We start from the raw sequence: 27,449 nt of genomic DNA, 5'->3' as shown, positions 1-27,449 counted from the left end.
GTGGAAATACTATGTAGGTCTTCTCCCATGCGATAAATGTATGCTCGTTTTCTCCTATAGTGTTCGTCCCTCCTCTGCGGGGTAGTCCACCTCAATATGATGGTACTGGTCAACTGTCTTATCTACTTCGACCACGTCATAGCCCTCTGGTATCATACGTCCGTGAAAATATTCATATGAGCCGCGGGGATAAGCCACGCTGGAAGCCACCTTGATAGTAATATTTCTAGCACCAATGTGTAGTTCACACGGTGTTCGTGTTGTGATGAGGGCCACATGATAAGTGATCGGGTCAGCTCCTAGAACTCCCATGGGCGCATTGCTACTCCGATGACCACGGGACTAGAGCGCACAACATTAGGAGAGGCTACAGGTCATTTATGTTCACTCACAATGGCACCATATTGACGCATGAGAGCTTGCTGTACTGCTTGTGCCATCTTTTCCTTTATATGTTCCCTCTCATTTTGTAGCGCTTGTTCAAGCATTCCATCATACTAGTTTGTTATGCCTCTCGTTCTGCATCTCACTCTGCTTGGGATCTCTTTCGACTCTTGTAACTGTCGACATCGTTTGAGAATCCATATTTCCAACCCATCACCCCAGCGTCCCATGTGCGACCACCGTGCTCCTTATTTTCCAGTGCCAAGGTGAGCTTGTCCATATCCCTGTATGGCTTAAAATAGCCTTGTGTAGACTGCTCGTGGGCTTACACAAGCTTTTTTTGCAAGAGTTTGTGTCACTTCCTGATCTTTGAAGGTCGTAAAGTATAAGCTTCTATCATATGAGTAAGAAGCATCGCTCCCAAGAAGAATGCGCGTTGATCGTTTGCTCTAGTCCTCCATCTCAGGCATGACAACTCTCTCTCACAGTTTATCTAGTTGTTGTTGCCACTGCCATTTTTTTCTCACATACCCACGACTGCTGATTTTGTGGGGCTAGAGGTTCTTCTTCGAGTTTGCTTTGTTCACTTCACTCAACTATGTGCTTCTTCCAACAACTTATACTCTGCAAAGGCTTGCTAATAATCTTTCAGTTTATAGCCATTTGCTAAAATCTAGCGTTGTACCTTTCTGCATATAGGTTCTCTTCAGTGTACCCTTCCAATTCTTAAATGAAAGGCCTATAATCATTAGTGCCTTACGCTTAACTACATTCATATCTGTCTCTACAGGGAACTCGAACCTCTCTAATATCTTAGGGCCACGGGATGTCGTTCTTGATTGAATCACCAACCACGTGCAGATCATCTCATTCGCCAGTCCACAATCTGTACTTGATGGGCATATGATCCTTAATAGCTATCTCACAGACTGATTTGTATGGCCCCAAAACTTTCTCTGGTATAGTTGGCTCCCTTGCTGGTGAGATCTCTATGATCACAAATCATCTCATAGACATCTTTCAGGGACCTCAGGCACAATGTCGCTCCTGATTGCTCATTGTCGTGATCCTCAGGAGCATCAGGCATATGCGCATAAGCGAAAAAAAATATCAAGGACCTATATAATAATATGTCGAACAGATGCATTCTTCTACTTATGAATTACCTCATCGTCTCCACAGGCGTCTGTTTGGTCCAGATTTAGGTAGTGGCTTGGGCTAACTTCTTCAATGTTTGATGGCGGCACTACAACTTTTTCTGGCACCTGGGCTGGATCGGTGGTTGGTGGTGCCATCCCTTTCTTGAAGTTTTGCATACGATGACACGAACAATTGAATATTCTACATATATAGAGCTAAAGAAAGAGGAGGATAGAGATGAAGCCGACGAGGGAGGGAGAGAGGCTGCCGAAAGAGAGATAACCATGGAGGAGTCGATAGATAGAATGCATACACATACAAGGCATGGCAGCGCAGGCTCCTCAGCGTTGGGGTGCTCGAGGAGGAGGCGGTGAGCTCCTCAATGTCAGGGTAGTGGACCTTAGCAGTGGTGGTGGACAACGATGTAGGGCACGACAGCGCGGGCTCCTTAGCGTCGGGAGGTGATTCGGCAGAGGGCATATGCTAGGAAGAGGGGGGAAATTTCTAAGTGTTAGAGAGCGCAGACGTCAAGCACTTTTATAGGGGAGGACTTTCACTACCGGCTCAAGATGAAGACTGGCAGTGAATGGGGATTTTCATTGCTGGTTCAATAGGACAACCGGCAGTGAAATATATTTCACTGTCGGCCCAAGAAGTCAATCGGTAGTGAAACAACTTTCACTGCTGGTCGAATATGTTCACCAACAGTGAAACCCCTTTCACTGCAAGTCCAGGGTGCGAAAAATTTGTTTTAGCTGCGCGCGTGCACCCGCCGAGACTCGAACTCACGACCTGCCCCAAGTAAGACCGAACAATTAAATCGCTGCGCTGCTCAAGTATTTTCGAATTAGTTTGTACTATCTATGTTTATGAACATTCCGTTAACCTAAAATCCTAATGCAAAAAATTTAATTCAATTTTTTAATTCAATAAAAAATTAAAATAAATATGTTCATACCTAAGTTTCTATATTAGGGTTTGCTATATATCTTAATTTTATCAATAAATATTTTAAATAATTAAAAATAAATACACTCATTACTATAGCTAATGTAAATCATGAAATATGCAAATAGCAATATGCTAGAGTTATTGTTAATTCATTAAAAATTAAAAATAGTAATACATAGCAATAGTGCTTGTGCTATTGCTAATTCATTAAAAATCAAAAGTCAATATGCTCAATAATAAAGTCATATTCCACCGTAAACTATAAATTGAAGCTTCTATAACACAAGTGAGGTATAATTGCATCTAAATCAAATTCATATATAGTAATTAATACAATTTAGCTAGTTTATTTTAACGATTCGTCCTTCATTATGGTCACAGCATACATATGGAGGTTTTTCGATGTCTTCCATGGGACCCAGGTCGACGTCCTCTCTAAAAGGAGGTAGCACTTCGAATTAATTATAGTCTTCCTCGTCAATGATATTCTCCACTCAGATAATCTTTTTTTCCCTTGAAGAACCACATAGCGCTCCTCCTTGTTAGCCGGATCCGATGAATTTTTGTTGATGCTATCCCTAAATTTTTTTATTCAACCCTTATATATATATATATATATATATATATATATATATATATATATATATATATATATATATCAAAATTAAACAGCATATTCACCCTCAGGATCAACCTCATGACACTTTGCGATGTCATTCTCTAAAAAACGATAAAGTGCATCAAAATGAGAATGAAAGAAATGTCATGAGATGTGATCCAAACAACATGAAATATGCTAGAGATGTAGTGCATGGGGTTATGAATGCAGTAGAGGAAGACATGAATTGGAGTTCATTTGCCCACTTAATTAACAAATTACATGCTTGTTGTTTTTAAATTCAAAATTATATGAGGTAGTTTAAACAAACTCACATGAGGGAAGTACTCAATATAGAAAAATATATTTTTACTGTGTAAGGTATACATAGAGAAGACTAAAAAAATTAGTTTCATATTTTATGATTTTTATTAATTTTTGTAGAAATTAATCATGTTTAAAAGGCTTAATCAAGATTAACCAAGAATTAGTGCTAAACAAGCATTTCATGCTTGAAATATATTTTTTCTATACAGAGCATGACAAAATAAGATTAACAAAGTTGGGTTGACCAATTTTGGATATTTCAAGATTTAATTATGGATTAACAAGTTACATCATATTTAATAAAATATAGGTCTTTTAGTGGACATTTTATACATGCATGTATTTTTTATCATGTAGATCATGGCAAAAACAAAACTAACAAACTTAGTTTTCATATTTTTCTAAGCTCTATATATTTTTCTACAAATTATAGATTATTTCAACCGATTTATCAATACAACTAATATTACTTTCGGTATTTTCTTGATTTTTCAGCTTTGACAGGCGGCAAATGGCGGTGGAGCTTGTCTGGGGAGGGGTACCAAAATACTCAACGCACTATGGCGAACTCGTTTGAGGGGTCAGCGGTGGCATGTACGGTGGCAAGCACGGCCGACGACGACCATGGCCGGTGGCGGAGCTAGGCCGACGGTGGTGGCGCGTTGCAGACGGAGAGAGTGAAAGGGAAGGGAGCGGCGAGGTTCCCTAGACCGCGGTGAAGCTCACCGTGCATTTGGCTCGGACAGAGGTGGCTCACGGCCCGAAGTTTGTCTGCGTGGTGGGCGAGCTTGCGGTGGTGGCCAGCGGAGCACTGGGCTAACAACAGGCTACGATCAAACTAGTGCACACAAAATATTGGGTATGGCACTGTGAAGCTCACCGGGCAATGGAATTGGACGGAGATGGTTCAGAAGCGGTGATGCGTCTGTGAGAGCGACGAAGGTCGCTGGGGGCGGTGCTGAGCTCGGGCTTGGAGGAGGGCCACTGTTTTATTATCGCTGTTGGCTCATCTCACCAGCCAACAGTGGTGTCCAAGTATCACTGGCGGTCGGTGACTTAAGCCAGCAATGATAAGACAGCTAGACATCACTGCTAGCTTAAGCCATCGGCCGACAGTGATTCCCCTTCTCACTGTTGTTTTATAAGCCACGATGGTTGGTTCTTTCTGCGCGGGCTACGAACCAGTAGTGATGTCTTATCACTTTCCGCCCGTAAGAAACCAGTAGTGATAGATAGATATATAAGTCCAATTCTATAAGTAGTGATAAGCCTCTAATAATTTTGTCATGTAGTACTACTGTGGTTGGTTGGGGACAATATTTTACAAGGATTCTGTCTTGAGAGAAATAGAAATATGTTTTACCGGGAGTTTGGCTTGAGTTGTGGTTGGTTGGCACCTAATTGTCTTGTTCTTGTTTTGAGTTAGTTTGGACGTGCCTAGCTACGTGCAGGTAGTCTAATTATTGGCGCGATGGGTCTGTTGGACCAACCTATTCCATCTTCTCTCCAGGTAACAAAAAAACAGATCAAATGGAGCCAGATCTTCTCGGTTCTTGGCATTTCTATGTCCGTGGGGCTACAAGTTACAAACCATTGCGTTGTCCCTACTCTGCAGTGAGCATATGTCGCTGTATCATGAAGGTCTAGCGTCAATTTGTCTGCATGTGTGAACAAAAATTGCACATGTCTGTATGCTTCAATCAGGTCCATCCTTCAATCAACAGACAAGAAATGACATGACAAAAGACTTGGGTAATAAGTGAGATGAGCACGCAGTAGTTACAGATACTTCATCAAGACAATTATTTTGTTCTCAATTATTAGAGTTCGCCTTATGTTTTTCATAAACATGTCTGAGATTTTGAAAAATAGAAACATTGTTAAAAATTGCGTTATTGGACATGCCTTTATTTTGTCCCTTTTTGCCTGGCCAAATCAGTATACAGCTGAGCTGATAAAGTAGTATGTAAGCATACTGGAAATTAATCTTCAGCCCCAGTGATCTGCTGTCAGTTCTCGTGTAAAGACGCTGATTTGATCGAAAGCTTAAGATACCTGACGCGCATCAGTCCCTTAATAAATCCCTTTGCTTTAGAGGAAACTAATCGATCTATGCCTTAGATACAAAGAAGGCGGAAAAAGAAAGTAGAATTAGGACGTAAAGTGATTCACCATCTGGTCACGAATCTGGGTGAGTTCGATGGATGCATATATGCTGGCTGCTGTTCCTTTTGCTCGCACTTCTCTCCACATCTCTAGATCCTTTGCTACAGTAAAAAGGGTGAAATCGAGGTGACTTGTTTTCCGGCGCCGCTTTCACTGGCTCGCCGTCGTGTCCGGTGGCCCCTTTGGCTCTGGAGGGGATGGGGTCCTACGATTCCAACAACCGGTGTATATATTTTTCTTTTCTTGCTTACTTTTAGGTAGGTTAGGAGATGTTTTGGCCTCACTGTTGTGCTCAGCGGGGTGCTTTTGTTGTTTCCGCTCCTCCTCTGATGATGGCGTTGTTGGTGAAATTTCCTTAGGTGATGAGAGCATGAAGCTGATCCTCCATCACGGATCTAGTGGTGTCGTCGATGACGCACTGCGGAGGTATGTACTACTCACCCTTATGGTTAGGGCGGAGGCAAATCTACTCCCCTAGGTAGAGTTTTGGTTTATCTGCATCGCCAAAACTTTCTTTAGGTTGCTTTTTGGCGATGGTGGATTCGTCTTCCGGGTCGATGACTTTGTCGGTGGCATTAGCTTATTGCCTATCCTAGTCATTAAGGATGACGACCGATATGCTCAAGAGGGTAGAGATCTTGCGGCTTTCCAATGTTGCAGGTCTCTTCTGATGGCTTGGTCTAGGCTCATGTTTCCCGGTCTTCGCGTTCATTCTCCATCGTCTGTGGTTCGACGAGCAGTGCAAAGGTTGGTCAAGAAGAAGATGACCCTGGGGTGCTTAAATGTCTTTTCCTATTTTGCTAGGGTCTTTCTTGCAAAAGGTACTAACTGGATAAGGAGTTCTAGCAGACCTTCTTGTAATTTCAATCTTCTCTAGGGACTGATCTGTAAACCAAGAGGCCACTAGGACCCCCCTGTCACCCATTTACTAATTGTGAATAGGGTATTGAACCTCCTTGGTCCCAATGATGTGATGTTTGTTTCCCACTGTCACAAGGTCTGCCCAGGCTATAGTTACGCCCACCCTTGGGTTGAACATGGCAATAGGCATTGCTTGTATAGTCTCCTGGTTATCCTTCTTCTCATTAGGTTTGTACTTCTTTTGCTTGAAAGATTTATTGGGTGTCTTGTTCAATCCAGCCTCAGCACCTTCCCAAAGAGAAGAATGATAAAATTCACTCTCATCCTCATCGAGATCGTCATCTTTAGGCTCATCTGGTTTAGGTCCCTCCTTGGGACCTTTACTAGAAAAAACATCGATCACAAATCTATCATACCCTTCCCTGTCAAAGTAAACCCTGGCGAAATGGCAAATCTTCTAAGGATCTAGGCAGTTCACTTTGACTCTAATAGGATCCTCCCTGATTAAACTCAGCTCATCGACCACCAAAGGTTTTGCAACTATTGACGTGATCTCCTTGATCACCTCTTCTTCCTTAGCTTAGGAGGGTATTCCAAAAATCTTTATCCAAATTGTTTGTAACATGTTAATCACGGTAGGATCCTTGTCGTATTTCGAGAACTTAACCTTTAATGTCCTCAATTCCATTGAGTTCATTCTTGCTATAGTGTCCAGAGCCTCCTTATTGGGGAATACCGCCACATACTCGTTGGAGTCCATTTTCCTGGCATTCCAGTCCCATTTAGGATCTATTACAAATTTCAACTCCTCCTCAAGTTTGTTCACCGTGGCTTCACCTTGAAGCACCATGATTATCCTGGAGCTAAGGATAGTGCGTTTCTTATCATTCCCAATTTTAATGGAGTAGAACCCCTACTCAATGCCAAAACCATACATCTTGAACTTTTTGTTGTTACTCAGACAATCCACCACCATATGATCGGGCTTTTTACATTTGTAGCACACCGGCTCATTGGTGTAGTGTAATTGGTGATGACCAACTGATTGGCAGTGATAACATAGCATTTCTTCTTTTGGGGTGATTGGCTTATGAGTTTTACCTTTGGGGTCCTTGCAAGGGGGGGGGTCCTTCTTGGGGTCTTGCGCCCAATTCCCCTACCCTTCCCGTGGAGCACCTGGATTGTCTTGCCGTCGTGTCGCTGGACCTCCACCCTGACCACCTTGGTCGGATGGACCTCTGCCTCGGCCATCTTGCTCGGGTGGACCACCTCCGCGTCCGTCGTGCCCATGGCCTCCCTGAACAGATGGACCACCGCCGTGAATGCCTTGACCTCCACGACCCCTTGGCCGACGCGGTCCCAACCTTGACTTGGATTTTGGAAACGACCCCCTTAGCCTCTAGATCCAAGAGGGAGGGACAGTGAGATCGATCTCTGGACGAGGACAGACCTCTTTGGAGCTTGCTTCGTAGGTCTTGCTCACGCTTGAAATCTGGCTCCAAAAGATTGTTCTCCTCCATCCAATTGGCCTCCTTTCTTTGCTTCTCCCCGTGGCGATCTTGTTGCCCGGTGCTAGCCTTCCATCTCATCGTTCCCTGCTGCACTGCTTGTGCAAAGGATTTCTCTAGTTGTGGTGACTCATTAATTCTCTTCACTCTCCGTGCCCTCGCCCCTAATCTCCATATCTCCACCGCCGTCACTGGGAAGCCTAACCCAAGCGTGACGCTGTGCTTGGAAATCCAGAGCCAAGGTTCTAGTACTGGCCCAGTTGAGTGAGTGTATATCTCCTTGAGAGAGAGTCCATAGTCTACAGGGCCCTTCCTGTTTGGTTTATTCTCTGGTCCATTAGAGCTCAACCCAGGCCCAGGTCCAGACTAGCCCAAGTCCAAGGCCCTATAAGGCTAGGCCATTTTTGAATCCACAAGCGGATTCACCCCCTTTGCTCGTTGCGATGATCATGGTACCTACGCCGAAGACGAAGGGATCACCTCCCAGGGTCGCGTGGCCTCCATCTCCATGGGATAGAGGGCATCCTCCTTGGATTTCGGAGCGAACAGTGCCTGTTGGATCTCGGCTGCCATAGCCTTCCTCTTCGCATCAATAAGCCATTTAGGTTTTGGAGCTGGAGGTCTCGGCTGACGGAGAGCTCGGAGGATATCTCATTCCGTTGTGCTCAAGCTTTGCCCTTGCGAAGAATGAGACACTAGATTCACCGGAGTACGCATCCCCAGGCTACCATGGCTACTCGGAATCAGGGTTGAGGGGAAGTCACAACGATGACGCTCGTCGTCGACTCCCCCCTCCCCTAGGCAAATCCGATCGAGATCACTTCCTGATCGGTCCGGTGACCGGACCCTTGGCCACCGCCGTAGCGGGGCACTAGTTGTGTTGGAGAAGAGCCACGGCACTTGATGTAGCCGCGCTCGCGCTAGCCCTCTTCACTCTCATCTCACCCTCATCTCCGCTCTCATCTCACCACACAGTGTATAGGTTCAGTTCAAATAAAGACCTAAAGAGTGAATATTTTTTCTTGGCTAAATAAAGACCAGTGTGGTTTGTTTCCAGCATGCTAGCTAGTAGTAATTGTACATGCTTTAGAATGTCACATTTATCCAATGCTGGTTAAGAAATCGGATGATCTTTGTTGCTGGGTCCCCGTACAACAATTCTGCATGTTGTTAAGGAGCCAGCCACCAGCTCTTGTGATCATGATTCATGAAGGTCCTACATGCATGCCTGAAGTATTATAGTAGTACCTCTGGTTCTACCCTACACTGTCATGTGCAGCAGTATTTCTTTACGGCTTTGCTTAATACTAAATTAAGGTGACGTGGAAAGAAAGCAAGACATCCTCCTGATCATGCATGTATGTGCACGTATTTTAGTGTGTCTGCGGCCAAGAATTTCGGCAAATAATTATAACTCGGGGTCAGATGATGGCCTGGTTGCATGCACGACCTGACGACTGACAAACCTTCTGATTACGAACAAACCACTTGTCTTCGCACGAATTCAACCAAATTGCAGGCGCGTCCTCGTGCATTTCTTTTTATTTTTTTTCACAAATAAACCCCACGGGCAATAAACTACTGATTCACCGATCAAATTCACATAAAAAGCTGGTAATGTCCAAGGAGAAAACAACATAGAAATAGCAGTAGAAAGGAATTTGAGGAACCGAAGAAGCTACAAGCAGACACTTGCTGGCATTTGAGTCCATTCATGTGGGCAGCGGTTTGTTTGGTGTCTGGTGGCAGAAGAATCGTCTCGTCAGGACAGGACAGGACAGGACCATTTCCAATTCCATCTCCACCGCAAATGCAATTTTCATCGCCCAGCTCCAGCTGGTCTCGTCCCTCCCGGTTGAAACGCGTGAAGGGGACAAGGGAGCCCGACAGAAACGTGGTCTTGATTGCAGTTACTGCTGCCACTTAGAGTGTTCCACGTGGAGTCGAAATATATACAGCTTAAACATCTCATCGCATGACAGAGTGCAATGGATTTTAAAAAATATTCTTATTCCATTATCTAAAAAAAGAGTACAGCTGCACGCACGAAATGAAAGCCGAATTTACTGTATGAGGCCCAAATTTCCAAGTCTCAGCCCATGATTCGTTGGGCACTTGGGCTTTCATACAGTAGCAGAATAGTACTGCCGGTCTAAGTTCATCTCCAGCAGCTACCTCAAATTTTTATTTTTAAAAACACTATTAAAGCATCCACTAACACTGTTACAGCATCCCTTATTTTTTTTCATCTCCACTGTAAACAGTATTACTATAGCGGGGCTACAGTGTTGCGGTTGCTACAGTACCAGCAAATTTTATAGATAACCAGTATCAAATGAATCATAAAGTGCAAGAGAGCTCCGCGGACAATATTCTCCCAGATAACTTCTCTTGCACATGGAGTTAAATAATGTTACATCGCATGGGTACAGCATGTAAAATCGTATGAATCTATCTTCAGTGCTCCAGTTGAGGTTTAAGAGACAACTGCGACCTTGATAGATACTTCCACTGTGCACATTATGGTAGGAAGAAGCATACAGGCCACGATCAACGTTCCCACTTGGAACCTGAACTCTGAACCATAAGCTTTCCTCAATGTTCAGTGACAACTCCGCATGGAGAAGTATGCACAATTAGGTTCATCGGCTGTCACCTAACACTGGAGTATGTGACGAATTCCCTGGAAGTGAAATGAAATGGTTGCTGGGGTACAGGGTTCCTGAAAACAAGAAACAGCATAAGAATGAAGGTTTTAAGAGTAATAATACAAATTTGATCAATGTCATGTAACATATACTGTATGTGACATGGGTACAATCATCAAGTTATTATATATTGACTTTATTGTAACTTTGTAAGCTATGTATCATCGTCTGAATGCCACATATTTTAGAACCTGTCAAACATACTTGTGTATTGCTAAAATTATCAGACAGGTAGGTGGGTGCTTATATGATATCCAACTTACGGTCGTGGCCCATAGATCTTGATCTGTCAGATATGAGTGTCCCACCCATTCAGGTGATTCGACAAAACCGCGATTTGAAGCATAAAAGTATGAATGAATGTTTCTCTGCATACACATGCCAATGAAGATAGTTATATAGCTGTCCACACGACAGCAGTAAAATTAAGCAGTACAAGGTTTAAACAGAGCATCATTTCCACCACTTTTTTTTGAAATAGTTTCACTTCCTGAGATATTAAAATGCGCAAAATTCTTCAAGCATTTTACTAGATTAAATATTTTTAATTCTTTAGAGTATTCATGGGCAAATTATATGCCAACCAAAAACACCGATGCCGTATTATGCAACTCAAATGAGTCAGTATCAGACAAACCTAACATGATATCTAAGTCTTTTCAAGGTCAACAGAAAGATTCAGACAATAGGAAGAACATTAACATTAGCACCACAACAATAAATTATTAAACCAATAATGCTAGATTTAGTCTGCACAGGTGCTATCCTAAATTATTTCAAGTCCTCCAGCATGTATAAATGGATTGCACTGACACTATGGAGATTCTATAACCTAAATGGTTAAGCATGTGAGCACATGGTTTTGTCAGCTATACTTTGGATACCAGTACTTACCAGATAAACCATCCTATAACTTACGACATACTCTTGCATTGCAGAAATACAATTATGAAAAGTAGCATTCATCTTCAAGTTAAAATGCTTACCGTGGATCAGCTCCAGATAATGATATATGCATTCATCCATCTGGCTTTGGAAGCTCCACAGTTTTAATTTCCTGGAACAATTTGAAAGATCAGGGCATATTATTTAGGTCAAGCCAATATTGTCACTCAAGTAAACTCAAAATGCAGAAGCAAAGAGGAATAGATCCCGTCTCCCTGGGAAAAATCCCAGGTCATATCAGCGTTTTCAGCCCCTAAATATGGTAATGAAACACAAAAGACAATTTATTTACAATCTAACATCAATTTCAGTTTGAAATGAGATGAACCACAAAGCAAAGTAAGGCAAAATGATCCTCGCGCAAGCTTTTCAAAGCAATCACCGTCACATGTGATACTTTTGATCTTTACATTCCAGAATTCGCGCAGCTAATAATGACAAGAAACAACCTTTCGGAAGTGCTCTCACCACCACGAACAGAATACAGGTTATAACTCAGATTGAGCAAACTTTGAAACGATTTCCCATGGCGAAAGAGTCAGATTGAACAAACTTGAAACGATTTCCCATGGCGAAAGAGTGTACCTTGAGATTGTGGAAGCCATCGCCCGCCCGAATGGAGATCTTGCTCGGAGTGTAGCTCTCGTCGAGCTTGAAATCCACATAGAGCACAACAAGCTGCCACGCAACACAGTTAGCATCAGAGGGGAAAAAAGTTAATAACGACTCCAGCGAATCAAACAAGTCAGAGGGGGTAGCATCTCCTACTGAACCAAGCACCTGCAGCTACACCTTCTTCTGGAACTGGATGTTCACCAAGTGCGGCTGCGCCTGCGCGCCGTCTGACCTGGCCAAGATCGGCAAACCCGAATCAGCTTCTAGTTCCGATTACTCCCACAAAAAAGAACAAAAACTTCAAGTGGTTGGGTTGCCACTGACTGCCGGTAGGCGTCGAGGTCGTCGTCGCGGAGGGCCGCGACGCCGTTGCCGGCCTTGCAGGAGCTGACGCTCCACGCGGCCGTCGTCGCCATCTCCCGCATGTCCGCGTCACTGATAGCTCTGGGCTGCCCTTCAGCCGGCTCGCGGTCGGCGTCGCCGCCGCCCCTCCCACCGGGGTCGCCGCGGCCTCCTCGCCGTCGGATTCCATCGACGCGGTGCGGTGGAAGAAGTTGGGGAGGGTTTGGGATTTCAACTTAGCCCGGTTTTTTTTTCTGGGCTGGGCCCATAATGAGAAAAAACTGATTTGGGCCCACATTTGCTCTTTCTTCCATTAAAAGAGCACTGAAAATACATTTTTTGAAAAGAAAAAAAGAGTCCTGAAAATAAAAATACAAACTCAACGTGTTGAAGTTTTTCAGTTTTTAATGGAAGAAATGGTTTGTAATTTTGGTTTTGTTTTTTCATCCTATGTGCAAACTAAACCATGGTAACATGGGAAGCACCGATGAAGAAACATGAGGCAATGCATACTTGAAAGTTTCATCACTCTGTCTGTCTATCAGGAACGTTTTGTTAATGACCACAAGTTGCCAAAAAGATTTAGATGTGAAACAGTATCTGAGATTATTGTTGGCTTGAAAGTTGAAACTACAGTTCTATGCACTTAAAAGAAATACGGCATCTTAGCCAACCTGAAAGTCAGTCTGCCACACACGTACTAGTACTCTTGTTACATGAACACTATTAATCGAGGTGGCCAAATTGCCAAAAGACGACAGAGAGGAAAAGCTATTAATAGAAAAAAATAGGAGTTGTTTGGTAAAGCTCCGGCTACAAGAATTTTTAAATTTGGTCATCTCTTGTTTTAAAATTTTTTGAAGCTGAAGCTATGAACAGATCAAAAGTCTTTGTATTAAGCATCTTTTTCTTTATTTTAGACTGAATACAGATATTTAAACAATTTTATTTTATTTTATAAATTTTAAATCCTATGAATATATCAAACAGGATCTAAGAACTAAAAACAGGCACCAGACAACGAGCATGGAGAATAGCTTTTCCCGTTGCTTTCATCATCTGGTATCTCCAAAAGCCGGCCGGCGATATCTTATCGCCGGGGAGACATCTCTGTAGCCACCGATACGAAAAATCCGACTGACTCGGCAGATGCTTATCGCCCCGCACAGCGGCAGGGGCCTCCCCGCAACTGCGCGGAGTGTGGCCAGCAGCGCCTTGTCAAGATTCTCCAGAGAAAATTCTCAACGGAACGCAGGATCCTTGGAGGGAGCAGACAGCAGCAGGGATTCTTGTAAGCTAAAATGTTTTCGATGTTGCAGCTTGAATTTCCAGTTCGTGGAGGTCGAATTCGTTAGCTGCCGATCATGGATGGATTCTTCAGAAACCAACGCACGGTTGTGAATACCCCAGGGCCCAAGTTAACAGTGGCGCGAGCAGAATCCCGGGCAATAATTGTGGAGTTTTGACCAGCTTTACTGTTAAAAGTTCGATTTCGACATGAGTCGCATGCAGTGGATTCTCGAGGCTCCTCGCGCAACAGTAGCAGTGGTTCCTTGGCCGACAGAGGAACAACATATTTTTCCTTTTCACCGAACCTTAGAGCCCTACCGGCTTTCTGGGATCGTTTTTTTAATATGTTGCACTTTGTACTTGTCCGTCGGTCGGCTTCTCCTTCTAATTAATTGCCGACATGACTGATACGGATTCCATTTGCAGCCAAAGAAACTAAGCGCGTAATTGCATGCAGGTTGCTAGCTTGGCATATATTCTTGACCGCAGCTGTCAGAATCCGACACCCTTGGGAGACCCCAACTTGGGTGATAATTTGATTTGAGAGGGGCAACGTATCATATCATTCTTTCTTTCTCGGTGGAGTAGATGGATCTTAGAATTCCAGACGCCTAGGGAGCACCGTATACTTGTGATTTTGTTCTCAAGTGATTTTCAGAGAGGATCTTGCAAGGTGCTCTTCAAAAGTTAGACGAAAAATCAATAATATCAATTAATCAGCAATAGTTTACCTTCTTTTTCAGAGAGATAAAGAACAGTACCATCTCCTTTTAGAATTAATCTGTCAGGTGCTCTGGCAGGGTAGAGAGGATCAGGCATCTTCGTCAAGTATTAATCTATCATTTCATCTTCTACTTTCTGACGAGTGCTTTCATCTTCTACTTTTGTACACCAAAAATCTGATAGGTGCTTTCATCTTCTACTGTCCTGCACGTACGAAAGCTTTCTTGTTGTTGATCTTGCTGAATCCATCCCTTACGTGTTTTATTCTCTTGATGTTTTTCTTCTCCCTGAAGGATTTTTTTGCTGTTGATCTTGCCAAATCCATTTCCCAAGATCGCGGTGCTGCCCTGTTCAAATTCTTGTGACTCCCAGGTTTGCATAAAGTTTTTCTGCATGCAAAAAGACAACTGATTTAGTACCACCATGATCCTTAATCATGCATATATATACATAATCTCTATCTTCATAATTTTATATGTCAAATATTGATGTTTCAGTTTACAAATTGCAATGGTGTTCAAGGCTTTAAGTGAAATTAGGCCGAAATGAGCTATGGAAAATCAAGGCAAGGATATCAAAAAAAAAAAAACAGTACCATCTTCTTTTAGAGAATATGAACGATGGAGATTCCAAGATAATCTGTAAGATTTCTAAAAAAGAAATATCTGTAGGCTTCACTAAAGATATAGTTTGATAGTTTACAAGAGGTTAAGATTCGTTTTGACTACGAAAGGCCGTTAACTTGCATAAGCTTAAGCAGATTTTTTTAAAAAAAAAAACACACTTACACAAAACAGATTGAGAACTGTTCCTAAATTATCTTCACGTCTTCTTACCAAGAAAGTGATTGAATTGATAAACTGAGCAGACAATACGATGCCATGAGAAAATTCAAACACATATAACTGAAAATTAGTCCAGTCCAAGCTTGATATGCTAGATTGTACGCAATGCCAAGCAGGAAAGATCAAGAGATGCGAACATTTCTGACAGAGTACAACATGCTATCTACACAATGACAAGCTGTGAGGGAGGATGAGAGCGGAGGGGCGAGCGAGTGTGTGAGTTCCAGCGCGGTGGTTTTGTGGCGCTGGTCCGGCGCGGTGAGTGCCCCACAACAACGGTGGCCAAGGGATTAGTAGCCAGGAGATGCGACATGGCGAGAGGTCAAGATCCGATCTCCCCAGGGGAGGGGGAGGTCGATGATGGGTGCCATTGATGCAGCCCATCCTCAACCCAGATACTGAGTAGCCATGGTGGCTTTGGAATGCGTACCCCGATGGATCATGTGCCTCATACCTCGCACGGGGAATTTTGAGCGCAGCGGAGCGGGATATCCTCCAAGCTCCCCGCCAAGTGGGACCTCCAACACCAAAACCTAAATGGCTAGTTGCCGAGGAGAGGAAGGCTATGGCCGCCGATATCCATCAAGCCCTGTTCGTTACGAAATCCATGGAGGAGGTCCTCGATCCCAGGGAGAAGGAAGTCTCGTGCCCTTGGGAGGCAACCCCTTTGTCATCGGCTTAGGCACCAAGGTCGCCGCATCATGCAATGGGGATGAATTCCCCAACGATTTTGATTGGCCCACCCATCTAGAATTTTGGACACGGGTCGGACTAGACCTGAGCCTAGACTGAACCTGAACGGATCTGTGGACAAACTCAAAAGGAAGGGTCCTTTAGACTCCAGGCTTTCTCTCAAGGAGATATACGCCCACTCAACCCGGCCTATTCCAGAACCTTGGCCCTGGATCTCCAAGCTCAATGCTTCTCTTGGGTTAGGCTACCCGACGATAATGGCGGAGATTCAGAGGTTAGGGGCGAGGGTGCGGAGAGTGAAGAGGATTAGCGAGCCGCCACCACTTGAAATCCTTTGCACAAGCAGTCCGCCAAGGAGCGATGAGTCGGAAGGATAACGCAAGGCAGCAAGATCGCCACAGCGAGAAGCGGAGAAAGGAGGACAATCTACTAGAGCCAGATTTCAAGAGCGAGCAAGATCTTCAAAGCAAGCTGCAACGAGGCCTTACCTCGTCCAGAGATCGCTCTCACTGCCCCCTTCCTCTCGATTCTGGAGGTTAACGATGCTGTTTCTAGAACCCAAATCAAGGCTGGGACCGCACCGTCTAAGGCGGCCATGGGAGCAGCCAAGGCAGCCACGGCGGCGGTCCATCTATGCAGGGAGGATGTGGCCACGCCGAACGCGGAGGAGGTCCATCCGGGCAAGGTGGATGCGGCAAAGGACTACCAGGCCAGGGTAGTCAGGGTGTTGGTCCACAGGATCGTGGGAGTAGAGGGAATATGGCTCATTAGCAGGAGAATCCACGGGAAGGGTGTGAAAATTAGGCGCAAGACCCTAGGAATGATCCCCCTGCCATGACCCCAAAGGTAAATCTCTCAAACCAATCACTCCGGAAGAAGAAATGCTACATTTCCATTGCCAAACGGTCGGTCACCATCAGTTACACTGCCCCAACGAGCTGATGTGCTACAAATGTAAAAAGCCTGATCATATGGTTGTGGATTGTCTGAAGAGTAGTAGAAAGCTCAAAATGTTTGGTTTTGGTGTCGAGCGGGGTTTCTACTCCATAAAAATTGGAAATGAGAAGAAACACATTGTCTTTAATTCCAGTTTAATCACGGTGCTTCACGGTGGAGCAACGGTGAGCAAATTGGAGGAGGAGTTAAAATTTGTAATAGATCCCAAATGGAACTGGAATGTCAGGAAGCTGGATTCCAATGAATATGTGGCGGTGTTCCCTATCAAGGAGGCTTTGGACACTATGGCTAGAATGAACTCAGTGGAATTGAGGTCACTAAAGGTTAAATTCTCAAAATATGACATGGATCCAACCGTGGTTAACATGTTGCAAACTGTTTGGGTTAAAAATTTTGGAATACCCTCTTATGCTAAGGAAGAAGAGGTGATCAAGGAGATCACATCAATAGTTTCGGAACCACTGGTAGTAGATGAGCTGAATTTAATCAGGGAGGATCCTGTTAGAATCAAAGTGAACTGCCTTGACCCTTACAAGATTCAGCACTTCGTCAGGGTGTATTTTGACAGAGAATGACATGATATTAGATTTGTGATAGAGGGGTTATTTGGTAAAGGACCCAAGGAAGGGTCTAAACCAGATGAGCCCAAAGATGAGGACTTTGATGAGGATGAGAGTGAATTTGATGATTCCTCTCTTTAGGGAGGTGCTGAGGCCAGACTGAAAGAGACCCCCAAAAAAGCTTCCAAACAGAAGAAACACAAACCAATGGAGAAAAAGAACAACTAGGAGGCTCTACAAGCAATGCCTATCGCCATGTTAGACCCTAAGGTGTGAGTTGTTGTTGCCTGGACAGATCAGGCACTATTGGGAATCATAAATCACAACAGCTAGACCAGGGAGGTCAAAGCTCCTAGCAATTGGTTGACATGGGCATCTTGATGGCACCTGCACAGCATACCAATTCCAATTGTGCTCTGACTCTACTGGCCAATCTAGACCAGGAAGACCCTGTTGAGCCTAGCTGCACTCTGATGCAACTAGACTTAGTGGTGGTGAACCCTGGGGAGCTTGACAGTACACCTCATATAGACAAGGAGGCCTCTTTGGCTTAGACAGACATGTCTTATTCAGGTACTGAGACTTCTCAGGGAAGGGAGGAGGTGAAGGAGGGACTTGAGGCTGCTGTAGGATATATAGTGGTGCACAACAGTGAGGGGCCATATTGCATGGAGGCCAATGAATAGCCAACATCGCTAAACCCTGAATAAAATTCCAATCCAAAAGAAATTGTTCTAGCAACTGGTGGCAGCGAGAACAACAAGGAAGCGGCCTCTATAGAGGAGGCCTTCCTGAACAGCTATGACAAAGCTACTTGACATGTTTTGTCCTCTGATTCAGAAAATAAAAATAAACTAGGGTGGTCCATCCCTAAGGCACAAGTTAGAAGAAAGGCTAGAGGGGGCAAATAAATTGTTGCCACCAGATTTAGCAAGAGGGTGCTGAGAGATAGAGTTCCCATCCAAGAGAACATAAATAGAATGAGGGTCAAGAATCTAGAAAAGAAAGGTAATCCTTCTACTAACTCTTTTACCATTCTAAATAATACTTCTGATGCTATTATATCTATGGTTATTAATAAGCTTGACTTAGAAGTTGATAATCCAAATGAATGGATCTCAGCCTTTAAATATGAAGAACTAGCAAGAGCAGCCATAGCAGAAGCTAATTACGAAGAGTATTTAGCCAAACTTACAGACAAAGCCTCCAATCATAGTGAGGGAGACTTCTCATAAAGGTCTATGGAGGCTATCGATAACAATGTAAGAGGGCATGAGGCCTTTAAGGCAAAGCACCTCAATCAGATAAACAGACCCATATGCCTGTAAAAGGAAGAATGACAAATGAGGACCCTATTTTGGAACGTTAGGGATCTAGTAAACCATCCAGAAGAGAGAGAAAATTCAAAGAATATATTTTTTTTAGGAGAAACTAGAAGTGGTGGGCCTGCAAGAGACTATTAAGAGGAATTTCTCTAGCAAGGAGCTAGCAGAAGACTATTAAGAGGGATTTCTCTAGCAAGGAGCTAACAGAAATTTCTGGCCACTGCTCCTTTATTTGGCAATGGTTGCCTACAAGGGGGCACTCAGGGGTATCCTCATGGGTGTAAGGGACAAAACCACTGAGATGGAGGACTCCTACATTGGCATACACTCCATTAAATTATCCTTGAGGAACAGGTTCACTAACTTCAGGTGGATCATGGTGACAGTCTGCGGGCCGATGGACCATAGTTGGTCTGAAATCTCCCTCCAAGAACTGAGCTCCTACTGTGAGAATGAGCCCTTACCAATAGTCATGGGAGTGATTTCAACTTAATAAGAGCTGCAACATACAAGAATAATAAGAACGTCAATTATCATTTGATGGAGATGTTCAATACCTTTATTGGTAATTGACATTTAAGAGAGATACACAGAACTAAGGGTCAATTCACTTTTACTAATAAACAAGAAAACCCGGCGATGGCTAATATCGACAAGGTCTTGGTCATCGCCGATTGGGAGGAAAGATTCTCGTTGTGTAGTGCATGAAGCATTATCACGATAGGCTCTGACCACTGCCCCATCATTCTGGACTCAGGGGAGCTCATGTTGAGAAGCCCCAAATACTTCTTCTTCGAGAAACAATTGCTGCTTCTCCCTGAATTTAAGGGCCTTTTTGAAAGAAAATGGGTTTCCTTTAAGGAAAGAATGCCTGAGTCTATCTACTCCCTGGATTGTTGGTATGGGTGCTTGGTTAGAAGTAGGAAATTCCTTGCTGGTTGGAGTAGAAAAATAAATGGCTTAAATAAAGCCCAGAACTCTGTCTCATTCAGGATCTGGAGGATTTTGATGCCAAGGAAGACAGAGGGATTAGCTGTGAATGAATGGAAAAACATATATCAAATTGAGTGTGAATTAGAAAAATTGTATCTTATGGAAGAGATATATTGGTAGAAGAGAGGTGGGTAAGATTGGATTATGCATGACGACTCTAATACTAAGTTCTTCCACATATGTGCCAACTGAAGAAAAAGGGAAACGTATCAGGCAACTGGAGACTGATTCTGAGGTGATAAAGGAATAGATGGACATCATGAAACATATCATAGAGTTCTAGAAAAATCTGTTTGGCTCACAACTAGACAAGGGTATACACCTTAAACAAAGCTTCTAGAACCTAAATGAACAATTATCCCCCTAGACAAGGAGTCTCTGGAAAAACCCTTCGGGACAAAGGAGTTGGATAGGGCTATACAATCCATGGTTTCTGATTTGGCACCTAGGCCAAATGGGTTCAGTGTTTCCTTTTTTCAGAAATTTTGGCATGCTATCAAGAGTGAGATGTATGCCATATTCAAAGACTTCAATGACAGTAATTTGGATATCAAGAGGATTAACTACTGAGTTATTACTCTGATCCCAAAAACAAAGAAGGTTTGCAGAATTAAGCAATATAGACCTATCTGTCTATTAAATGTGGATTACAAAGCCTTCACAAAGATGATGACAGATCAGATGAGCCCAGTGGCAGACAGAAACATTGACGAATGCCAATCCGCCCTTATCAAGGGGAGAAGCATCCTAGACATGGTGGTGATTATTCATGAAACTATCCATGAACTAAGGCGCTCAAAGAAGCAGGGCCTCCTTCTAAAGATCGACTTTGAAAAAGCCTATGATAACGTTCATTGGGGTTTCCTCAAGGAAGTCATGGCAACGAAAGGTTATCCTAAAGAGTAAATTAATTGGGTGATGAAAACCGTCCAAAGAGGACATGTCTGTGTCAATGTAAATAGACAAAGGGGTTCATATTTCAGAACATATCAAGATCTCATGCAAGGAGACCCTTTATCCCTTATCTTATTCAACATTGTGGCAGAGGTCTTGGGCTCTTTGATGAATAAGGCTAGAGACATAGGCTTTGTCTCAGGACTGATGGACCATCTTATCCTAGGAGGATCATCCATGTGCAATATACTTATGATACCGTGATCATGATTGACTGCTCAGAGAATAGCATTTTGAACCTCAAGATCGTCTTGTAGTGTTTCGAATGGATGTTGGACCTTAAAATCAATTATTACAAAAGCGAGGCTTTTATTTTTAGGGTTGACAGAGACACTAAAGAGAAATGTGCCAATATGATCAATTGTAAACTTAGGGTCCTTCCTATTAAATATCTTAGCATCTCTATTGCCGATCAGCATCTTGGGTTGACCGTTTTTGCTCCTTTGGTGCAGAAGCTGTAAAAAAGGTTGGACCCTTGGAAAGGGAAGAATATGTCTTCAGGGGGATGCTTGTTTTAACCAACACTTGTCTGAGCAGCTCCCCATATACACCATGAGCTTCTATCTCCTGCATGCAGGAACTCATGATAAGATGGATATTATTAGATCCAAATTCTTCTAGAGAGGGGCCCAGGATAAATTCAGATACTACATGATTAAGTGGGAGACCGCTTGCAAACCAAAAGATCAAGAATGTTTGGGAATCATGAACACTCAAGCCATGAATCACTGTTTAATGGTGAAATAGATTTGGAAAATCCTAATTGAGGAGGATGCGGTGTGGTGCAGGCTCCTCTCAGTTCCGATAAGGGTTCACAAAGTCAAACACCTTTTTCAATGGAGAGCTATTTACAAGGTTCACAATGGGAAAATGACTAGATTTTGGATCGACACCTGGATACAGGATACCCCTCTTAAGATCTAATTCCCTGAGGTATTCAAAATGATCTCTGATATATCATCCATGATGGTCGATTGCTTCGAGGGTGGCACTTTCAAAATCAATTTTAGAAGAGCTTTGACTCCCTTAGAACTAGGGAGATATGAGGAGTTGAAGGCTTTGACGAATTCCGTTAATTTAGATGAAATGGAGGATGAGGTCCATTGGGCTTTGGAGAAGTCCATATGCTTCACCACTAAATCCCCTTAACGGTTTATTCTTAATAGAGGGGTAAGAAGCAAGATCAGTGGGAGGATATGGAAATACAAAATCCCTAAGAAGATTAAGGTTTTTCTTTGGCAAATGTTTAACGATAGATCCAAACTGCAACCTTGCTAAAACGCAGAGGCTGGAAGGGTAGCGAGTGTTGCTATCTATGCGGCAAAAAGGAAACTGTTGAGCTTCCAATGTGTCCTTGCTAAATTCGCATGGAGTATGATCAGAGTGTGTTTTGGCTGGGTGGACCAACCCAGGTCCCTTGATGACCTTATTCATGGTCATTTGATAAATAATCTGAATATACTTGTAAAATTATGTCTCTTCTATTTTGTAGGTCTCAGCTGGGCTATGTGATGTGCTCGCAACAAGATGGCGATTGAAAAAGTCTTCCCCAACAAGCCGATTGATATTCTTCTCAAAGGTTTTTCTTACTTGTAGAGTTAGAAAATCTTGTTCAAGGAGAACGACAAGGAGAGGATTGACCTACATCTTGATCATCTCATGGAGTGGTGCATCAACTTCTAGCCAAGCTATCTTACCCAGTTCGATGTGATCCAACTGTAGCTTGTTTATTATGTCCACTGTGTGTATATGTGCTTCTAGAGTCCTGCCCTGGTTGATGTGTCTTTTGCTTGATGTATCTGGTGAGATTATGTCTGCAACTTGATTATCAGTGGTCCTAAGGTCTTTAGTCTGGTCTGAGTGCCTCTCGGTACATTGCTGTTGCATCCAGCGATTTGGTGAATGTTTACTGTTATATTGCTTTCAATAAAAGAAAAGCTCGTTCTCCATTAAAAAAACAGTGACAAGCTGTCTGCACTAATTCAGCGACAAGATCGAAAATGCTAATCTCATGCTAGCATCCTCGTGCACGCTCGCGCTATATATATACCCTCCTCCGGCCAGTCAGTTGCTCTCATGCACCATACGGGTTTCGGCATTTGGTAAGCTAGATCTGCCTCTACTGTCTAGCTCAACACACCCAGTGATCCAGCTACAATGGCTTCCGGCGCGTCGAAGGGGTCGTCCCGCGGGTCGGCGTGGACGCAGCGGCAGAACAAGCAGTTCGAGTGCGCGCTGGCGGTGTACGACAGGGAGACGCCGGACCGGTGGCACAACATTGCCCGCTACATGGGCGGCAGCAAGTCCGCCGAGGAGGTGCGCCGCCACTTCGAGCAGCTCGTCGAGGACGTCGCTCAGATCGAGGCCGGCCGCGTCCCCTTCCCCTGCTACAGCAGCATCAGTGCTGTCCCGCCGCACGGCGCCGCGCGCGGCCTCGACGAAGCCAGGTAATATATATCAACGGCATATACCTCATCTACTCGAGGTATAGTGCCGACTTCCCGTAGCAGGTAGATAGAAGAACAGAACTCCAGCTAGCGCATGCATGCATGTGTCGCCCGGTTGATGCATGCATGCATGTTGTGATGATACTTTTAAATTCGTGGTGTGCACTGATATGATACTTTGGTACAGTAGAGCCAGTATCATTAGATCTAATCCTGATACATGAATGGCTCATGTGCATAAGGGATGGCAGTGATAAGTTTATTATTGGCAAGATAGATAGATAGCCATTCAAACAAAAAGAAAACGACAACAATTGATATGTACGTTCCACAAGCTAGCACTGGATTGCCGACTAGCTGCTCTCATCTGAGAGAGACACACACGCATGCATAGCATACTGTATATATATTACGTATCTAAACACAATTCTAGTCATTATTATGTCACCCTTAGTAACAATTTAAAAGAGTTACAATCCTAAAAAAGGAGTTACAACCAGACGTAAATAAAAAATTTGAGTTATAATTGTGTTATAGATGAATAGAACTTCTAACGAATTCATTGTCTAATGATGTACAAACTAAAAAACACGATTGTAACCGCAATACAATCTAAAACGTAACTCCAATCCTTTTATATATATTAATTGTAACCCGCTAGCTTCTCGTATTGTAATTATACACTTTTGGACGTGTTATTGTAGCTGGTCTATCTAATATATTGTAATGGATAGTTTTGAGTTGTAATTAGGGGTTGTGCAACCGTAATTAGAGTTTGAAACTAGACGCAGAATAGACTCGTCATATATATGTCCGTATATATGTGAACAGCTTAACTGACACACGTACTCGTATGCATGCATGCATCTCTTACGTGTACTGTGTTGGCTGCAGATCAAAGTATCTAAAGTTCCAGTAATCAAGACTAGCTAATGGCGGCGCCCGATCCACGTTCCCGAGTCTCTGATGATGTCATGACGATGCACATGTATGTATGCAAGTACATATGGGCTTCGTAGCTATATGTTGAAGTATCAATAATACAACTGCTAGGGTAGATTGGTGTACAATGCCTCCAAATAAGGATGATCAAGGAAAAAAGGGCGGCGAAGAAGAATCATCTTTCACCTTGTGCTGTAAATTAGCTATTTAGAACTGCCGTTGATCGATCGATCGGTGCTGCTAAAATGTTCCTGTAGTATATGCCCGTTGTATTATATCACAATCAATGTCGTGTTCCTTCATGAAAAGTTTATACTCTACCCAGTAAAGAATATTTGATGTTTTTGACATAATATGGTCCCCAATATATTTGGACCACTATTTTATATTAGAATATATTTATAAAAGCTAATAAATTTTATGATGCTGAAAGTATTATATATATATATATTATTTATGTTTCCAAACTAAATATTTTAAAAGTTATTAATAGTCAAAGTTTTAAATTTTTGACGCGACCGTATCTAAAATGCCAGGTATATATTTGTGATTGGAGGAAAGTAGCCCCTAATAAACATAGGGCATATTTGGTTAGTTGCCAAATGTTAGACACACCACAATTTTTTAGGTAGGTGTTTGATTCTCTATCACAATTATAGATTGCCACACTATTGCCCATAGACTTGTATATTTGTCAAACCTTATCTAAGGTGTGGCGAACATGCCCATAGTATGGCAATGTGTGGTGGTACTGAATCAAATGTGTGATCACTTTGTTGCTGTGAAATGGGCAAACATTGTGCCCTGAACCCTAATGAAAGTTGGACGTAGGGGACCTGCAGATGGGAGGCAAACCATGCACCCATTGTGCGATCCGACGGCCACCATGTATTTTCCTATCGCGGGCTCGTATGTGCATACAAAATTTACTTTTCTAATGCATCTTCTAGTGAAAGATTCACTTCAACAACTTGCCAAAGAATTGAATCTCTTCTTCAAGGAAAAGGAAGGAGAATCGAATCAGACTGATCATATCACATCATCACATGACTCCAAGGATCGAGGCTTTCTACAACAAGTGGGAACAAAAAGTTCGATGTGCTAAATTTTTGTTTTGGCTTGGTGCGTGTTCCGATCCATATGTCGGCAACGACAGAGAATATATAGAAGTAACTACATATCTTTCATTTGAAGGAGGGTCGGATCTGAATTTTGACCCCAGTCGTCACTCGTTCTCTACCGCTATATTTCCGCCACACCAGGCAATGATCGGATCAACAAAACTTGAGTTCAAATGAGCATACATGCAATTCAGAGAATATGTCCGATAGTTTAAAACATATAAATTTCTGGAGTTCTATCCAAGATGAACCAAATATTACAACCAACAGTTTATTTCATTCTATATTCTGAAATATGCAACCTCGTTTTACTCTGAAATATTCTAATAGGAACGATTCCACTATTTTGGCCCTCGAACTCAAAAAAATAATCTAAATATTGAGTTTGTATGTCAAATCAGTATAGAAATAGCCGGAACAAGTTTTTTTTGGAACTTTTTGCACTAATTTTATATACAACCCGAATTATGAAATTTAATAACCATTTATTTAGCTTAACTAATTTGAACATATTTTCTAGTTCAATAATTAGTATAAAATATTCCAAAATATTGTGCACATACTTATGAAATTAGTTGCTTCGATGTCAAATTTTGAAATTAAATTTCCTTCCACATAAAAAGTAACAAAAGAAGACAAATTTCTGACGTTGGCGGATCCGGTTAGCGAGGCTCGCCCTGTGGAAACGTCAGGTGGCCAGAGTTGTCTTGTGAGTGCCGCGTGTGTAACATAAGTTTTAGCATATATATTTTAGCAAAATTCACTCTTTTTAAAAAATTCTAATAATTTAAAACAACATAAAATAAAGGATATACACACACTTGTATGTGTATATTCAAATTTTGACTAAGTATTTCAAAGAGCACCAAATTAATTTCTAAATTAACCCTTGTGATAATTTGAATCATATGCATTTGTTTTAATTGTTTTTGTAGTTCTTTGAGTGGAGATTTGAATTTGAATATATCTCAAATTCAAATCTATTCTTAGTTTCAATTCAGCTGAATTCCAACTTTAATTCAAATCTTTTGAATTCAAATCCTCCCTCAAATCTTAGAGCTTCAAATCCAAATCCTAATTCAAATACACTTATTTGAATTAATGTCAAACCCAAATCCAAATCCAAATTTAATTTGAATTTACCCCCAATCAATTCTAAAACCCTTTTTCCTTCTCGGGCTGTCCTCTCTCTTTTCCTTCTGCTTAGCCCAGCCAGCTCGGCGTTCTCCGACCCTCTACACATGCAGGATCCACCGCGACACACCCACGGCCCAACTCCCATGCTCGCCCGGCTGCGCGTGTCAGTTTGCAAGTGCTCGCTCACCCGCTTGTGCTCAGCCTCGCGGACCCTATCGTCACGCTCTTCTCCCTCTAGCGCACGACGTCCAGTAAAGTATCCGGTATGAATATCTTCAAACATCGGACTATCTGGTGTGCAGTATAGCTCTAACACTCCATTTTACATAGCTTCTAGAAAATAGTCCGATGTGCATCTTGCTTGAACACCGGACTATTCGGTGAATACATTAGTTTTTGCCTTTGAACTAAAATACTTTAACATTAACTTTTGTGAATACCGGACCATCCGGTGCGATCAACTTACTACACATCGGACCACCTAATGAGTACATTTTTCTTAGACTTAATGACAAAATTTTCGTGAGATAAATATTTAATTGGACAACAGTTGAGAGAGCTGTGCCATATAATTCTTTTGTTACTGCACTTGTATTGGTCAATTTGTTGGAAGAGGCACGAGATACATTTGGAAGTATCTCTGCTTTTGATGGAGAGAATACAGGTGCTTCCAATACATTTTCTTGGGTTTGATCAGCTTTAAGCCCTGTGCCCCTGTCCATGGCCTCATCTGTTTGCCATTCGGCGTCTCGCAATAATTGTAAGCAGCACCATTAAGCAGAGCTGGCACCAAGTACACATGCATGCATATCGTCAGAAGAAGCTAAATTGGCATCAAATTAGCATCGAGCCAATGATTTCAAAAGTTTATACAAGAGAGAAATCTCTAAATTGTTGCATGAGCACAATCCTACTAC

The 27,449-nt window shown here is 42.7% G+C and overlaps 1 protein-coding gene, 1 long non-coding RNA gene and 1 pseudogene across 3 annotated transcripts; 2 read left to right on the top strand and 1 right to left on the bottom strand.

The window, feature by feature from the left end:
• Positions 1–10,300: 10,300 nt before the first annotated feature.
• On the bottom strand, positions 10,301–12,755 carry LOC133883917 (anaphase-promoting complex subunit 10-like; annotated as a pseudogene).
• Positions 12,756–13,578: 823 nt separating this feature from the next.
• Positions 13,579–22,788, top strand: LOC133884236 (uncharacterized). Of its 2 annotated transcripts, none has more exons than XR_009903044.1 (4): positions 13,579–13,836; positions 14,293–14,741; positions 14,852–14,919; positions 22,378–22,788. It is a non-coding gene; the product is annotated as an uncharacterized LOC133884236 (long non-coding RNA). The 2 variants fall into 2 exon arrangements; XR_009903045.1 differs by having other exon boundaries at positions 14,852–14,930.
• A 197-nt stretch (positions 22,789–22,985) lies between these two features.
• On the top strand, positions 22,986–24,488 carry LOC133885526 (protein RADIALIS-like 3). Its single transcript, XM_062325254.1, has 2 exons — positions 22,986–23,332; positions 24,227–24,488. Exons 1-2 carry the CDS (start codon positions 23,043–23,045, stop codon positions 24,249–24,251), a joined length of 315 nt encoding a protein of 104 aa, XP_062181238.1. The 5' UTR covers positions 22,986–23,042; the 3' UTR covers positions 24,252–24,488.
• The last annotated feature ends 2,961 nt before the right edge of the window (positions 24,489–27,449 follow it).

The sequence above is a fragment of the Phragmites australis genome, chromosome 11 (genome assembly GCF_958298935.1).
Source record: "Phragmites australis chromosome 11, lpPhrAust1.1, whole genome shotgun sequence".
NCBI lineage: Eukaryota > Viridiplantae > Streptophyta > Magnoliopsida > Poales > Poaceae > Phragmites > Phragmites australis.
Note: the sequence above shows the minus strand (reverse complement) of the source record. Positions and strands in the feature narration are given on the sequence as shown.